Source organism: Xyrauchen texanus, chromosome 23 (genome assembly GCF_025860055.1).
Source record: "Xyrauchen texanus isolate HMW12.3.18 chromosome 23, RBS_HiC_50CHRs, whole genome shotgun sequence".
Classification (NCBI taxonomy): domain Eukaryota; kingdom Metazoa; phylum Chordata; class Actinopteri; order Cypriniformes; family Catostomidae; genus Xyrauchen; species Xyrauchen texanus.
In genome coordinates this window covers 40,997,927-41,014,518 of record NC_068298.1, presented here as the reverse complement: position 1 = coordinate 41,014,518, position 16,592 = coordinate 40,997,927, and the positions used below count along the sequence as shown (strand labels likewise).

General features: G+C 35.2%; 1 protein-coding gene across 2 annotated transcripts in view; it reads left to right on the top strand.

The window, feature by feature from the left end:
* The window catches only part of LOC127663289 (misshapen-like kinase 1), an 88,947-nt gene that overhangs the window by 52,652 nt on the left and 19,703 nt on the right, over positions 1 to 16,592 (top strand). For both annotated transcript variants that reach the window (XM_052154798.1, XM_052154799.1), the window contains 13 exons: positions 597 to 710; positions 1,531 to 1,704; positions 1,812 to 1,946; positions 4,060 to 4,179; positions 6,565 to 6,626; positions 7,435 to 7,511; positions 7,646 to 7,686; positions 7,808 to 7,902; positions 9,390 to 9,480; positions 12,716 to 12,859; positions 13,820 to 13,937; positions 14,016 to 14,171; positions 14,328 to 14,471. In XM_052154798.1, the coding sequence (XP_052010758.1) occupies positions 597 to 710; positions 1,531 to 1,704; positions 1,812 to 1,946; positions 4,060 to 4,179; positions 6,565 to 6,626; positions 7,435 to 7,511; positions 7,646 to 7,686; positions 7,808 to 7,902; positions 9,390 to 9,480; positions 12,716 to 12,859; positions 13,820 to 13,937; positions 14,016 to 14,171; positions 14,328 to 14,471 (1,471 nt within the window). The remainder of the gene's footprint in view (positions 1 to 596; positions 711 to 1,530; positions 1,705 to 1,811; positions 1,947 to 4,059; positions 4,180 to 6,564; positions 6,627 to 7,434; positions 7,512 to 7,645; positions 7,687 to 7,807; positions 7,903 to 9,389; positions 9,481 to 12,715; positions 12,860 to 13,819; positions 13,938 to 14,015; positions 14,172 to 14,327; positions 14,472 to 16,592) is intronic.

The window sequence follows — 16,592 nt, the reverse complement described above, 5'->3', positions numbered from 1 at the left end:
TGTCTGGAGTTCTTTGTGTACTGAATGTTCTTGGACAGATATTTTATCAATGTTTTGTCCTCAGAACAATCCAAAAACAGCCCAGTGAAGAGACTGTACGTCTATCCCTCACAGCCTCGTTGTCATTCCCATCAAAAATAAGGTCTAAGCTGTATAACTGACCACTTATCCGAGCAATCTATATTTCCCACATGCTGTATCTCGTATCACTCTGCGGCCTCAATTTAAACTCAAATCAATATTTCTTGTAAATAAATAAAAATGTATTTATTTATTAATATACTGTATTTATTTCGTAAGTAGTCTTGTAATAAGCAGGATAATGGACAGTCATAACATAATAATACAATTTGAACTCAAATGAATATTTAAAGTGCATTTATTTTGTCCTGATCTCTCTGTCAGGGTTTATTTTGTGACAATGTCCAGCTGAATTTACGTTAATCATTACTTACGCTGTAACATGTGATCATTACCTTCAGTGTCTTCAACTAGTCAACAAGTCCTCCAGAATCTTGTTAATGTTAATTACAAGTAGCACATATTCTAGTGTAAAGTTCTTTTAGTTTCTAAAATGTGTCTGTGTTCCTGTGTAGCAAAAGGAAAGGCTGTTACACGAGACAGGACTGCAGTGGCCGGAGCTTCATGAGATGATGTGGCAAGAAGAAACTGAAATCACTGAGAAAAGCAAAAGAAATCACAAGAAGCAGGTCAGAGTTTATACATTGTACCTACATCTATTTACTTATACAGTGGACCCAAAAAATATTTGGACACTTTTGCACACTTACGTCACTAGGGGTAGAGGTCTGCATGGGCCTTAAAATTAAGCCTGAACCCGACCAATACCCAAGACCGTGTGGCTCGATCCTACCCGGCCTGAACAATACGGTCAGATTTTAAGCCTGAAAAATTGCCTCTTATCTAATTTCTTTTGCTAGCAAGTACTGTTGTAATAGACTATATTGTATGTGATATTTTAGTTTTTTCTTTTTAATAATTTGCAAAGTTATAAAAAAATCAGGTTTTTGCTTTGTCATTTAATGGGTATGGAGTGTACATTGATGTGAAAAAAAAAATGCATTTTAGCATAAGGCTGCAACATAACAAAATGTGAAAAAAATTAATGGATCTGAATACTTTCTGAATGCACTGTATGTATGTTATCAGAAATAAAACCATCAAAAAAGCTTACAAATATGTTTGCTACATATCAATCACAGACCTGAAGTGGCTAATTAATCCACTAAATGTTCACCCTGTTATTGTCCACCCTGATGCTGCCCATTTAACTGGATTTTTTTCTTCCACTTTATTAGCATTACTATTAAAATCTTGAACACTTGAACTGTTCTTGTAAAATTATGTTTTATTTTCCTAAATTTCAAACCAAAATGTCACCGAATTGTAGGAATGACCCTGGTACAATGTCAAAAAGAAATGTACATGTCAGCTTCCGATCAAATAAATACTCAATGTTTTACATGTTAATTTTAATGTTCTGTTTTATGATTTTTCATTGACTTTCAGTCCAAAGACAATGAACATCAGAGGACTGATATTGAATCAGAGCCTGTTAATCTTTTCACTGACCATGGCAGAAAACCCCACCGCACACTTCCCCGAGATCAGACCCAGCTTCTGTTACTCCAACACGATCAAAGACACCAGCAGAAGAACTGCCCAACCATACCACATGACGGGGTAAAAACAGAAACAATATCTACACATTTAATCATCTTATGGCCTCTAGTTCATGTTGTTCCGTCAGTTTACTATAAACACTGATATTGTAAAACTCTGGCATTCAGATGGCAGGAATGAGGGAATTTCTGGACAACCATCATGTGAATATGAATCATATGGCTCATGTTCAGTCCAGACTGGGATCAGGAAGCAACTCCAGTCCCTGCACTCCAGCGCTCCAGAGAGCTGCCAAACACCCGGTACAACAGCACAAATCAAATCACATGTGTTACTCATCAGGGGTCTACTCATCATGAATCAAAATCTCATTGACCCTTTGAGATAAAAGAGCTCGATGTACTATAAAACATAAGCGTTTTTTCCACCATCAGGCCGAACGGTTCTGAGCACAGTATGGAATGATTACAGTACCATTTCCACATGAGCTCTGTTCGGCATGGCATGATTATTAACAGTTCTCTGCTAACTTGAATTCTAGCTAACCATACTCAACCGTGCTGGTGCAATGGCTTTAGTACGTGCCGACTCACGATTGTCAATTTGCCAACTCCAAGGAAACAATAGTGCACTCGCTCTAATGTTTACCTCTCTTGCTGTTGGCAATAGACGGATCTGTTACGTACTTACTGCTGATTTTACCGCACCACGGTGGAAAAAGAAAGCGTAATCATGCCAACTGGCCCAGATCAGCACGAAACAGTACAGTTTTTCAACTAAAACTGTTCGGCCCAATGGTGGAAATGCGGCTATATTATTACTTTAACTAGTCCCATTGTTTCCAATGCCGATTCTCATTACCATGACAATATGTTTTTTTACTGTGGCGCTACTGCACTAGAATTCTTTAATTAAAATCAGTGAAAAAGAAATGCAGCACCAAGGGAGTAATATAATGTATAAATACTAAACAATGTATTTTTTTGTCACGTTGCGCTAATGAGATTTAATGGCCCTAAAATTAACTGTTGGCAAAATATAATTTCTTATTTGTTTCTTTTGATTTTGAAGTAAAAATAGCAAGGATATTTACTGGACAGTTATCGTGAGAATCTTGTTAAAAACTAAACTGAAAGTTGCTAGTTCTGAAGGTTACATAGATGAATTAATCATCAGTGTAATTAAATGCCATCAGAAGAACTAATAATTCAAGTGGAAACGTCTGTCTAACCATGTGTCGTTTCTGGCTGTGTGCAGCACCTGCTGCTCTGTGTATTCTTCTAAAGGTTCCCTGCATTAGAAATTAGTGGCTGAAGTTTATTTTTAACAAGATTGCTGATCATTTCAGTCTGCTATTGAAGGATGATGCAGTTAAAAAAACTATTATTTCATATGACAGCAAACACGCAGCTTGTTTGTACTGTAAGCAAAGCAAAGTTGCTCATTTTTCATGTGAAGCTGTTTCTTAAAGTTGCAGCAACTAAAAATTGACTGTTTAAAGTGTAAGAGACAGGGTGGGAAATGGTCATTAACACTAAATCATGACAAATGATAAAGGAAAATTCAAATGACGAAAACACTATGTTACACAATTTTTGTTCCTGGGTAGTCAGTGTTATTTCCTAATTGCTTATGCCTTAAAAGTATAGAAAATGGCTATTATTCCCCACAAACTTTGCTTTTGTGACCAGGACAGTGATATTTTGAAATGTACCTATTTCCAATGAGAAAATTGTCTTTTCGTTCACATAAAAAAACAACATATATGAATCCAAATGAACATGTATTTATACTAAAGTAATACAAAAATGACTACAAAAGATTTAGAAGTGAGTAGTTTTCCGAGATTCAAGATTATACTGTAAATCACTTTCACGAATCAGCCCCCAAATGTCGTCTCCCATCATGTTCTTGTTATACTGTCCTTGGTAGCGGCATTCAAAGTCCAGTATATCCTGATGGAAGTGCTCGCCTTCCAAGTACGCTCCCATGTTCTCCTTGAATTTAACAAGATGAGCATCAAGGATATGGACTTTAAGGGACATCCTACAGCCCATTGTGCCGTAGTTCTTCACCAGAGTCTCAACCAGCTCCACATAGTTTTCGGCCTTGTGAAGCCCCGAACCACTGCAACAAATCAATTCCAAGCTGCTTTGTCTTTACTAGTGAGCTTCTTAGGGAATTCATTTCATTCAAGGATCTTCTTTATTTGTGGTCCGACGAAGACACCGGCTTTGAACTTTGCCTCAGGCAGCTTAGGGAAGAAGTCTTGAAGGTTTGCGTGAAGTTTTATGAAGGCCTGACTCATTTTTTGTCCATAGAAATTATGAAAAGATGTAGGATCTAGCATTACATATTGAACAATACTGTATCTGATCCAAAGGTGTAAAAGACTGTGAATTCTCTTGATTTTAGAACATGAATGTGTGCTCCAGTCGAGAGATTCATCATAGCAGCTCCATGTCTGATGTCACATCTCCTCTCTCTCCAACACTGGATGATGTGTTCTTTAACCCTGATGATCAACCACCCAAGGTTTGTCATTATGTTCCTCAGGGTCCTACTGGTTCCTGACATGTTTGTTTTTAGAGTGGGGCAGTGTTATTTTTATAATATGAATCAGTCCTATTGTATGAAAGATTTTCAAGTGTCTGAAAGATACTGTATCAACACACACACACACACATACACACACACACACACACACACACACACACACACACACACACACACACACACAGTGTATTCAGTAAGTATTCAGACCCCTTAATTTTTTCACATTTTGTTATGTTGCAGCCTTATACACAATTGCTTTTAAAAGAAAATTCACATCAATCTACACTTCATACCTCCTAATGACAAAGCAAAAACCAGATTTTGATAACTTTGCAAATTTATTAAAAAGAAAAACTGAAATATCACATTGATATAGGTATTCAGACCCTTAACGCAGTACTTAGTTGAAGTACTTTTGGCAGCGAAGTCTTTTTGGGTATGATGCAACAAACTTTGCACATCTGGATCTGGATTTCATTCTTCTCTGCAGATCCTCTCAAGCTCAAGTCCTTTAAGTGCTTTTTTGCTAATTCCAAGCAAGCTTTCATGTGTCTTTCACTGAGTTGAGGTTTCCATCTGGCTACTCTGCAATAAAGCCTAGATCGGTGGAGTGTTGCAGTGATGTTTGTCCTTCTGCAAGTTTCTCCCATCTTCACACATGATCTCTGGAGCTCAACCAAATGATTATGCAAGAAACCCTAACTATACCAGTGAACATGAACTTGACACGTAAACTACACTAGACATAAGCACATATCTGTTAATCAGAAGGTTGCTGTTTCGATCTCCACAGTCACCACCATTGTGTCCTTGAGCAAGGCACTTAACTCCCGGTTGCTCCGGGGGGATTGTCCCTGTAATAAGTGCACTGTAAGTTGCTTTGGATAAAAGCATCTGCCAAATGCATAAATGTAAATGTAAAGACACATGAACATGGAGGGAAACAGGAAGATCACATGACAAGGAAATGGGAACAAAACATGACATGAACTTTTCAAAATAAGAGACATGAAAAACAGGAACCAACAGAATAAACCCCCCTCTAAGGGGCGGCTCCCGATAGATATATTGATAGATTGATTGATTGATTGATTGATTGATTGATTGATTTATATAGGATAGATAGATAGATAGATAGATAGATAGATAGATAGATAGATAGATAGATAGATAGATAGATAGATAGATAGATAGATAGATAGATAGATAGATAGATAGATAGATATCAATATCTCGAATCAATATTTCGTGAGCAAATATGTATATTTTAAGTAACCATGTAATAATCACGAACCGCTCAGTGTTGGAGTGGTCCTGGTTAATTTTGCGATGAATACATTACAATCCGTTACATATCAACAATTCAATTAAACATTAGAATTCAATTTTGTTTACTCACCGGCATTACTGCTGTGTCCAATATAGTTTGGTTTTGCTCCATTTTTCAATATTAGTTTATTTGCAATGCCATATTGTTTCTCAAAAGAATCCATAGAGAAACGTGTCGAGCATTCAGGACTTCATTTAAGTACATTTAAGCCATTAATTCCTAACATTGAGATCATTCAGAAATCTATGCACAGATGCTGTTTTTCCACAACCAGCTTTATACCAATTACCCTGCATGGGTTGAGTATATTTGACAGTACATGTGTGCTGTTTGGTATCATCACAGGGTGCATTTTAAAAATAATGAAAGCTTGCAATATTTTGCAACAGCTGAGTTTATTTTTAGCTTTTATGGTTTTAAACTGAGTAATGTAACTCCAAACTGTTTTTGTTTTAAATTGTGTTCTTGCAGTGGTTCTGATGAAGGCTATCTTTATATGCTTCTCACAACATGTAAAACTGTTCTTACTAATGCAGATAAATGCATTTGGGTTCCATACTGTTTATTTAGATCTTCCTTTACAGTTTTCATTATAGGGAAGTTCAGGGTTTTATTGAGTTTCAGAACATTTGTGCTGTGTCAGAAAGCTTGGTATAGGTGGTGGCTGCTAAACATTTGGCCAAAACGGCTTCCTCTGCCAAAGGGAGGTGCCTTCCTTCCTTAAATGTGATACATTCATTCACAGCAAAAATGTGGTCAGCACTTTAAAAACCACAGTGAAGAACGAGTCATGGCACAGAAACAGAAATGTAGGTCAAAGGCATTTGATGATGAATACTATGAAACAAAAAACATTTGAACACATGTTACCTACTACATTGTAAAGCTAAAGCACCTTTTGAACGTTTAGCTACTATTTAGCATCTGCTAAATGCCTTGACAATTAATGTAAAAAATACTAATATTGTAAAGTTAACACTCAGAAAACAAATTGAGACATAATCTCATGATTTTCTTAAATATGTATTCTCAAGATTCCAGAAAGAACAACTTCAAAGTTCAAAGAACCCTTGACTCATCGCAGATTTGGATCCAAGTAAGTTTATTCACAGTGTGCTGTTTGAAATGTGTGAACCATAAGTAACACTTACTACTCTTAGACTTCTAGTTTAGAATTATTAGATCTAGATCCTAATTTTTACTTTTATTTGCTTTAATTAATTAACTAAATTATTTAATTAATTAAAGGGTTAGTTTACCCAAAAATTTAAATTCTCTCATCATTTATTCATCCTCATGCCATCCCAGATGTGTATGACTTTCTTTCATCAGCAGAATACAAATGAAGATTTTTGGATGAATATCTCAGTTCTGTACATCCATAACAGGGTCCAAAACTTTAAAGATCAAAAAAGCACATAAAAGTAATCCACACATCTCTAGTGGTTAAATCCATAACTTCAGAAGCAACATAAGGGTTTGGATGAGAAACAGATCAATATTTAATTTGTATTCTTTTTTACTTTAAATCTCCACTTTCAGTTTCTCTTCCACATTCTTCAAGTCATACAGTACAAAGTCATGCACATTTGGGATGGCATGAGGGTGAGTTAATGATTAGAGGATTTTCATTTTTGGGTGAACTATCACTTTAATCATATTTTATTTATTTGTGTGGTTTTTGTTTTTTTAATTATTTTTTTATTTTATAAGTATACATTCATTAACTTTTTTTTTTACTTTAATTAGAATTTGATTAGTTTAGATTAGAATTAGATTTTATTTTTGCACTCTCAGACTCCTTAGTCTTCTCAAAGTTATTCAGAAGCCTACTGGTTTTCTTTAGATGATGAACATCTGATTTTGTGTCTTTGATTTCTCCTTTATTTCCTTCACAAATGAAGTGGAGGTCATTTGTCTCCTTTGGACAACAGTATCAATATATTTTACTCCAGCAGCTCAACCAGCAGCAGTCAGTCAGGTAACCAAATGAGTTTTTATACTTCCTTTACTCATTGAAATCTGCATCACAGCAGAATAAGATGCATTGTTCAAGTATAAAGCCCTGTACGTAGTCATGCACGTCTAGTTTTATAGACATTCTTCTTCTCGCAGGTTACCATGAGGTGGAAAGTCCAACATCACCACAAAACCAGGTAGGCGTACTGTATGTTTCTCTTTGAACCCTTTGAACAAATATAGTATTGAGTCTCATTTAAATGAGTGACAATGCATATATAATTATCATAATAATCATGAGTATATTGTGTGTTTCAGGGTTTTGGAATCAAGTCTCATTTCAGTCCGTTAGTGAAGTTAGCAGAGTACTCTTCGTCCAGTGATGATGATGATGATGATGATGAGAATAGCAGGTGATCTCACTTTTCTCACCTCTCTAAAGCTCGGTTGTGGTAGAGATATCCTGCCAGAAAGTTCTTTAAATATGCCCTTGATTTTTTTTTAAACACTGTGTAGATCATGGGAAGTATATCAGCTATTACAAAGGCCTTGTGAAAAGGTTTTTGAACTATTTTATCAACAATACAAGCAAAATAATACGGCTACCCAATCTCGAGTAGATTATTCCTCACCAAACCCTCTGTTACATTATGATACCTGAGAGTGCAGTCTCTATAGAATAATCTGCAATAACAGACTGTTTTTGAAGTGATCATGGGCAGATCATGTGATGTAAGTTAGTGTGTAAGGAGACAGATGGATGTTGACAGATGGGTCACAATCTCAGAGGTTGTGAACATGTTGGATTCTCTAAACCAAAACTGACCAGTGAATACATGAAAATCCAAATGTTGGAGTCTCTGAGGCAGTTTGACGCTGACATCATGTCATTCTGACAGTATTTCACCTCTGCAAAGCCATATAAGCTTTTGCTGATACTTAAGATGTAACTAGTATATTGTAGAAGGCAGAATTGCAGTATGGGCAATAGGTTTTCTTGAAGAGAAGAATGTGTCTGGTTAGTCGATTTGTAATTCAGGGAACCCTCTAAGTAGTCCGTTTTGAAAATATTTAGTTTTGCTAGTAGTCCTTGTCCTGTTCTTGCCTGGGAATGCAGCCTGGAAAAGACATTCCAGCTTTGCTCAACAGAATCAGGACTACATGAGAAGTGTCTGCTGGTCACTGTCCATCTAATATATTCACAAACCCCTGCAGACACCTGGTTGAAAACATTTCAGGCTCTGAAGTGTTTTGTTTCCAAACTTTAGGTTCAATTTCATTAAAATGAGGGATGGGCGATACCACTTATTCTCTTTTCGATCCAATACTAATAATTTAGAGTCCAATATCGTCAAAACCAATACCGATTTTTCTTTTTTTTACATTTGTGACCCTAAACAGAAAATTATTAGACTTCTTTTTTGTTTACCCTTACAAAAATGAACCATGGGTTCACTACAGTAACTATATTTTAACCATGGGATTTAGTTAAACCATAGTTACCACACAATTAAACATGGTTACTACTACAATATTACTGTAGTAAATCCATGGTTAACTTATTTTTTTTAATTATTTATTAACAACAATTACCCACAAAATGGCACCTTTAGATATGTTTTTATTTAGTGTGAATTTACTCCAGAAGCTGTTTCACAGATTTTGTATCATTACGTCTGCAAGGCACTGATCCCTCTTGTTTGAACGAGTCTTGTGACGGTGCAAGCGCTTGTAGAAATAGTTCTCTTCCTGCACAAGTATTTCCTAATATAGCCTAATCCTTTTTATTTCACTTTGAAGCTTAAGATTATTGTTTGTGTTCATGATAACAAATAATAATATACAGTGTATATATATAATTCATAATTACTGATTATGAATCTGATTTTGTTTGTTGCAGGTCTCCTTTGAGCAATGGGAGACATTTGTTGTCCAGAGGACAGTCTCATGATATAGTTCTTCAGCCTCAGCACAATCTCAAACAGCAGGAGGTAAAGTCATCTTCATCTTCAGTGTGATCTGGCTGTTGTTTTAGGTAACCAGCTAAAATGAACAACGAGCACATCTGCCTGTTCTTTCTCAGCAAGGATTGAAGCATTCAAGATCATTTAATCAAACTAAGACACTTCAGTGCTTAAATGCAACACTATGTATTGTGATATTGAAGCATAGTTCCACCAATGATGATTGATATATTTCATTTTCATCCATTCCAAAACACCTGTCATGTCAAAAAGGGCAGCAAACCTAAATATCATACATTTTAGAAATTATTTTTGTGTGTTTTAAAACCATAGTGAAGGCTGATTTTTTTTTTTATTTATTTGTTTTTGTTTTATAAATGTTTTATTCGGCAGTTTTATTGTTTTTTTTTTTTTTATTGTTTTTTTATTATTGAACAAATCACATACTGATACAAACCCCAACAGCCAGGGGATACAAAGAAAAATACAATATATATATATATATATATATATATATATATATATATATATATATATATATATATATATATATATATATATATTAGTGCTGCACGATAAATCATATCGCAATCGCGATGTCAGCCTGTGCGATTATATGAGGGCAAAATGCTGTGATTATATTAAATATATAAGTGCCTGTGTGGACGTGACACCCCATTCTCTCTGAGAGCTGTTTGCCCATTTTCTACACTGCTAATAAAAAGATGACCAGTCAGTCTCAGTTTAGGGAGTGTGGTCATGTCATCTCAGTTTCCGGTGTTCAGCGTGGAGATGAATGCCGAGCAGACCGACACTGATCTGGTGGCCAGAAAAAAAAACACAGATAACATCTTGGCGATATATCTTTATTTCATCCTTAATTAAGCTTAATATAATACGGGAAATAAACTCAAACTCCAAACTGTCATTCTCTGTGCGATCAGAGCCGCTTCAACCAGTCGCGGAACAGACCCGATCTAAGCGGGTGTCGAGACCGGGAGAGATTTAAAGTTCCGCCGGCTGATGCGCACTCTAACACGGAGATGCTCGTCTCACACCCCCGCTGTCTGCAGCGCAACGTGTAGCATCATTGAGATCATCATCAATCTTATGTGAAAAATAACACTAAACTATACAACAATAAAATGTGTTTGTGTGTTTGTGTTTGTATATATATATATATATATAGGTTTTGGATAGACAAGATTGACAAATGCTTATCAATAATACTCTTATGGATAAAATGTTTACAGTGTTCAGTGGCTAAAATATCAATATGACTAAATGTTACTAAAATATGACTAAAATGTCAACAGTTTTCATTGACTAAAACTACATTAAAAAGCTCAGTAAGCCAAACAAAACAAAACACAATTACAGATATGACAAGCCTTCACAGAGATATAAAGAGACATGATGCACCGTTAGCAAAGTGGGATTTCAGAAATTGATCCACACACTGGACAAGAGGTACCAGCGATAAGTAGAACTTTTTAGAAAGAGTATTTGGAAATACCAGTTGGTCATTTAAAAAAAACAACAACAACAACAACAGTTTTAGTGGTTTGAGTGAACCTCACTTTTCTATCCAGTTTCCTTTTCAAAAGAGTTTATAGAAAGTACATGTTACATCCTGCTTAAATGTCCCTGTTTGTTGGACAATCTCATTTTCATAAAAATGTGTATGTTCTTATTTATTGTTCCATTTTATTTAGGTGTAATATTGAGAAAGAACAAGTTTGCAGTAATGCTGCATTTATAGTTGTTGTTCTTGCTAGTTTGTATGTTTGAGTTGAGAAATACACATTTCAGCATTATCAGTAATCTATTTGTGCATTTTCCTTGATTACCAAGCAAGCTGACTCATGATACTATTTGTTTATTATATCGCATATCGCAATATTAGCCTCAATAATCGCAATATAACATTTTCCCAAATCGTGCAGCCCTAATATATATATATATATATATATATATATATATATATATATATATATATATATATTTTTTTTTTTTTTTTTTTTTTTTAAATGACTTGTTCATTGAACTGTTGTATTTAAGCAATATCACACTCACAATAGTGCAATATGACCCTACATCAGCATTGCTGTGATTACCTATGGCACTCGGTCTCGTGGAAGAATCACAGCAATGCTGATGTAGGGTCATATCACACTCTTGATATTGCGAATGTGATATTGCTTAAAAAAAATATATATATATATATATATATATATATATATATATATATATATACGTATATATATATATATATATATATATATATATAATGGCATGTAACATTACACAAAGCTTCACGAAATGAAAAAACATAACATTTGTCCACAAATGTTAAGCTCAAACTTATTCAATTATTCAACATAAATGTATTTTAAATCATAAATGATACAACGTCTGACATTGGCAACAAAACGGAGAGCTCTATACTAAAGTGACCTAAACAAAAACACTGCATTTATTTTGATTGATTGTAATGAGAAAACCTAATATGAACTAATAATTCTGCAGTGCTTGAAGTGGGGAGGTACTCACCGGTATGCAGTACCTGCACTTCTCTAATTTAGTCTACAGAGTAACAGAGGTTTTTCTTGTGTACCACCACTTCTCAGAGTCTCTTAAATACCTCTTTTAATGTAATTATGTACGATTTTAATGTAAATAAACACATATTATTAAGTATAATATAATTAAAACAGTTTTGTTTACATGTTAGTTGCAATAAAATTGTTAGATAAGATAAATACAGAAGACGTTTGGCCCCAGTACAGGTTATAAAACCCCAAGTTTGTTTACTTATTTTTAAATAAACATATTTTGCTGACAAAAACTGCAACAGCTCCTCAGAGTATATTATATTTCCCCAAAAAAATCAAGATTAATACTAACAAGGAGAGTACCTGCACTTGTTTCTTCCACTTCAAGCACTGTATGCATATGAAACTTGGCCAAAATGTATTAAAGATTATACAAATAAAACAAAAATCTTGATTTGTGTTGCCAAATGGCACATCTTTCCAGCAGAATGAAAATTGAGTGTGAACAATGATGTCTGATTTATGAGCGAATTGTTCTTTTGAGTCAGTTGTTTTCAGTGAAACGGTCATACACATTCACAGATTGCTCTCTAAATTATTTATCTAATTAGTCTGTATCGAAATGACTTTTAAAAGGCTTATCAGATATCACAAACAACTGAAAAAGATAATGGTTGCAGGGTTTGTTTTCCATGTTTGTCCACCAGAGTGCAGCAAAAGTTACACAAAATGTTCATCAGAGACCTGCAGCATCACAAACTAGAGATGGTTATCAACTTCCTGACCTCCTGCACAAAAGCCCCATATATCAACTCAACTACCACCAACCCAACACTCAAAACGCACTGGAGGTATGTCTGCAATTACAGCAACACATCTGCACTCACTACACAGCGTCCCAGCTATGTTCAAAATCTGTTGCTTATGATTTCAAGCTGTAATATTTTGTGTCTTGCACATGAAAGATGTAATGTTCAGTGATATTGGGGCAGTTTCCACTAGAGGGAGATGTTAAACTCATCTGCCTCTGTTTAAGCTTGTGTTTGCACAGATGTGAAACTGTTCATAAGCCAGTTAGAATTTAAATAAAACTAATAAGGAACATCCCATACAACCATTCTTAAAGGAATGTTCCAGGTTCAATACAAGTTAAGCTCATTTGACTGCATGGCATAATGTTGATTAGTGCAAAAATGTATTTTTACTTACAATGGAAGTGATTAGGGCCAATCTGTAAGCTTGAAAATACTCACTGTTTCAAAAGTATAGCCACAAGATGTTAATGTGATAAAATAAGGTACTAACTTTTAGTGTAAAGTTATGCCTAATTTTAAAACTTTGACAATGTACTGTAATGTCAACCAACCCTAAAATCCTAAAATGACTGTAAAAACAGCTATTTAAACAACTTTACAGCTCAAATAATACATGTTTTAAGAGCAGAATTAATGTAAGTGCTTTTATAAAATGATAAGCTTCACATTTCTGCCTTTAAACCCTCCAAAAATTGTCCCCATTCGCTTCCATTTTAAGTGCCTCAGTGTATCCTCCATTTTTGTTTATTATTTTTGTGCCAACCAGTATTATGCCACAAATGCTGTCGATTGAGCTGAACTTGTATTGAACCCAGAACATTCCTTTAACACTTACCAAACATTCAGAAGTCTAAAATATACATCACAGAATTATGGTTAATTATGTATTATGTTTTTGATTGTTCTACTGAGATACGATTAATGTGTTAATGACATAAAAATTTACTATCTATCATTCTATCCATCCTGCGTGCTTGTATTATTGTGTGTTTACAGAAACTGCTGAATAATCAGGCAGGAAAAAGCACATCTTCCTCTTCGTCATTTTCATCGTTTATCGACCCTCGATTGCTGCAGATCTCTCCACCTCAGAGTCCACAAGGACACGGTCAACGTGAGTCCAAATCTTAACATAAGCACTCTACACATATCTCACATATACAGTATACCTCTCTCTCTTTGTGTGCTACAGTGAATGTGAGGTGTGAGCCGTGCAGGAGAGAGCCCCACAGGAAGGGTTCGGTTGTGAACGTTAACCCCACTAACATACGGCCTCAGAGTGACTCGCCGGAGATTCGCAAATATAAGAAGAAATTCAATACTGAAGTGTTGTGTGCTAGTCTGTGGGGTAAGACTCCTATTTCACTCTTAAAAACTGAAGGCTTGGACCAAACTTTAAAGCAGTTTTCCATTGTAAAGCATTTTTTTATGATCTGCTATTTAACAGTGGTGTCCTTTACCTTAATAATTGTTTGTGTGTGTGTGTGTGTATGTCTGTGTGTAGGTGTGAATTTGTTGGTTGGCACAGAGAGTGGTCTGTGGCTGCTGGACCGCAGTGGTCAGGGTAAAGTATACTCTCTCATCAGCCGCAGACGCTTTCAACAGATGGATGTGCTAGAGGGACTCAATGTACTTATTACAATATCAGGTATACATAAAATACACTGTTTTACAACAGGGATTAGTCTTAGATTTATACTGGCAAAAAATATATCTAGAACAATTACCATAAGATTTATTGCAAAACAATGTATAAAATGTGTAGATTTGACATTGGATTGTGCCACATCCAAATAGCCAAATTAATATAAAATATCAACTGAATTCGGTATAAATAATTTCCATGCAACTGTAAACTGCCTACAGTTACGCTAAGTAAGGGATAATGTACAGTCAGCCAGACATTATTGCAAACCAAACTTCAACAGACCCCGACCCAAAGCAGATTTTCCCTTTTAATACATGGCTACTTTCCAAATAATTACATAAAAGAAAATTAAGAATGTTTTTGAGGAGAAATGATTGTATTATGTTAGGAGACAAAGACATGAAAAGATTCAAGAGTCATCATATGTAGGAAACCAGTTGCCTTGGACAACTGTCAATTATACAATTTAGCGCTTATTATAAAAAAAAAATATTTTATTCTGGATAGCTATGTAATAATGAAGCATATTACTCTGAGTATTATTACCAATCAATTTATAACTGTAACAGGTAAAGAATGGGCAAGGAGGCGGGAACCGGCAGAACAGTCAACATCACTTTAATGATGTAACTGAACTTAAAACAACATAAAACAAACATAAACACACACACTGTGTGTGTTTCTCTCGAACTGGCATCTCCAGCTCCATTTATCTCTCTCTCTCGCTGATTACGAGACTCAGCGCTGGCCGTACACCCTCACGGCATGACCACGCCCTCCTCCTCGTCACAATAACATATGTTTAAAAACAAAAATAAATATACAGTATTAATTGAACGTGGTGTCTTTTATACCATCACTTGTGTCACTGGGTTTGGAATGGCTTGAATGCATGAATGGGTTTGCATTTTGCAATGAGTATTGCGGGTTTGAATGAAGTGCAGTTTAATTTTGCGGTTCTTTTCCGGTTATTGCACCATCTATTATCATTAGAAGAATAGAAATATGGAACAAATATGGTCTTATGTTCTTTTGCACATTAACCATGTCCTTGTTGAATGTCAGGTATATTTGTATGACAGTGACGCCTTCCAATATACGCATGGAAAATGTGATGCTCATAAGGACTAATTAGATGTAGGCTGCATTCAATTGTAAGAAAAAATGTAAGTATAATTAATCATATTGATCTGCTTGCACACAAATCATGGCTAATTTTAAAAGGGATCGATAGCTCTCCAAATGTTTAGACTTTGCACCGAGAATTGGCCTGCTACTGAAATGCTTCCTATTTCTCAGGAAAAAAGCAAATTGCAATTTGCTGCACTTCATTTACACACAATACACCCACAGTTATGCCAACAAAATAGCTCGAACCCACGCCCACTTGCAGTGAGACAAAAATTACACTTAGAATTAGCATTCTTACGGTCGTTGCACATAGCCAAATTGCTTTTAAGGCAAGTCAATTTACTCAGCGTCCATCTTTGGAATGCTCCCAGGCAGCTATTTTCTATGTAAACAAGTGGCTATTAGTGCAGCTCTTATCTACTTGAATGGGGAAAGACCAAAATCTCCAAAATGGCTTGTCAAGATTACAATCAAAGAATACATTTAAAATAAGCAGTAAACTCTGACAACATTAGTATCATAAATTGTGCTTCTTTAACTCCGATCTTGCTAAAAAATTTATTTTAATTTTACTGGCTGGTTCAACTAATGTGCATGCACGTTCTCGAGTTGACTGACAGGAGATGTCTGTATCTGTATAAGGTGGGACTTTCTTTTCTACATTCGTTGGCCATTGGCCATTCCAATTTCTCCCATTTATTTTAATAGAAGTGGTCTGTGTCTGCTAAACTCTCACTGATATAGCACTGCGCCTAGCTCGGTTACGAAACAATAGTCCATTATTTTTATTTCATAAAGCGGAAAGTATTTTAGAAAGTAGTTTATGAATCATGTAATTACAGGGTTTCCACGGGTCCTTAAAAAGTTTTAAATTTACTTTTTAAAATGTAAGGCCATAAAAAGTCATAAATATCTTAAATAAATAACAAGAAGTCTTAAATTTCGTTTGCTGAGGTCTAAAATTTTGGGGTGTGAATAGAGGAGAAGCTT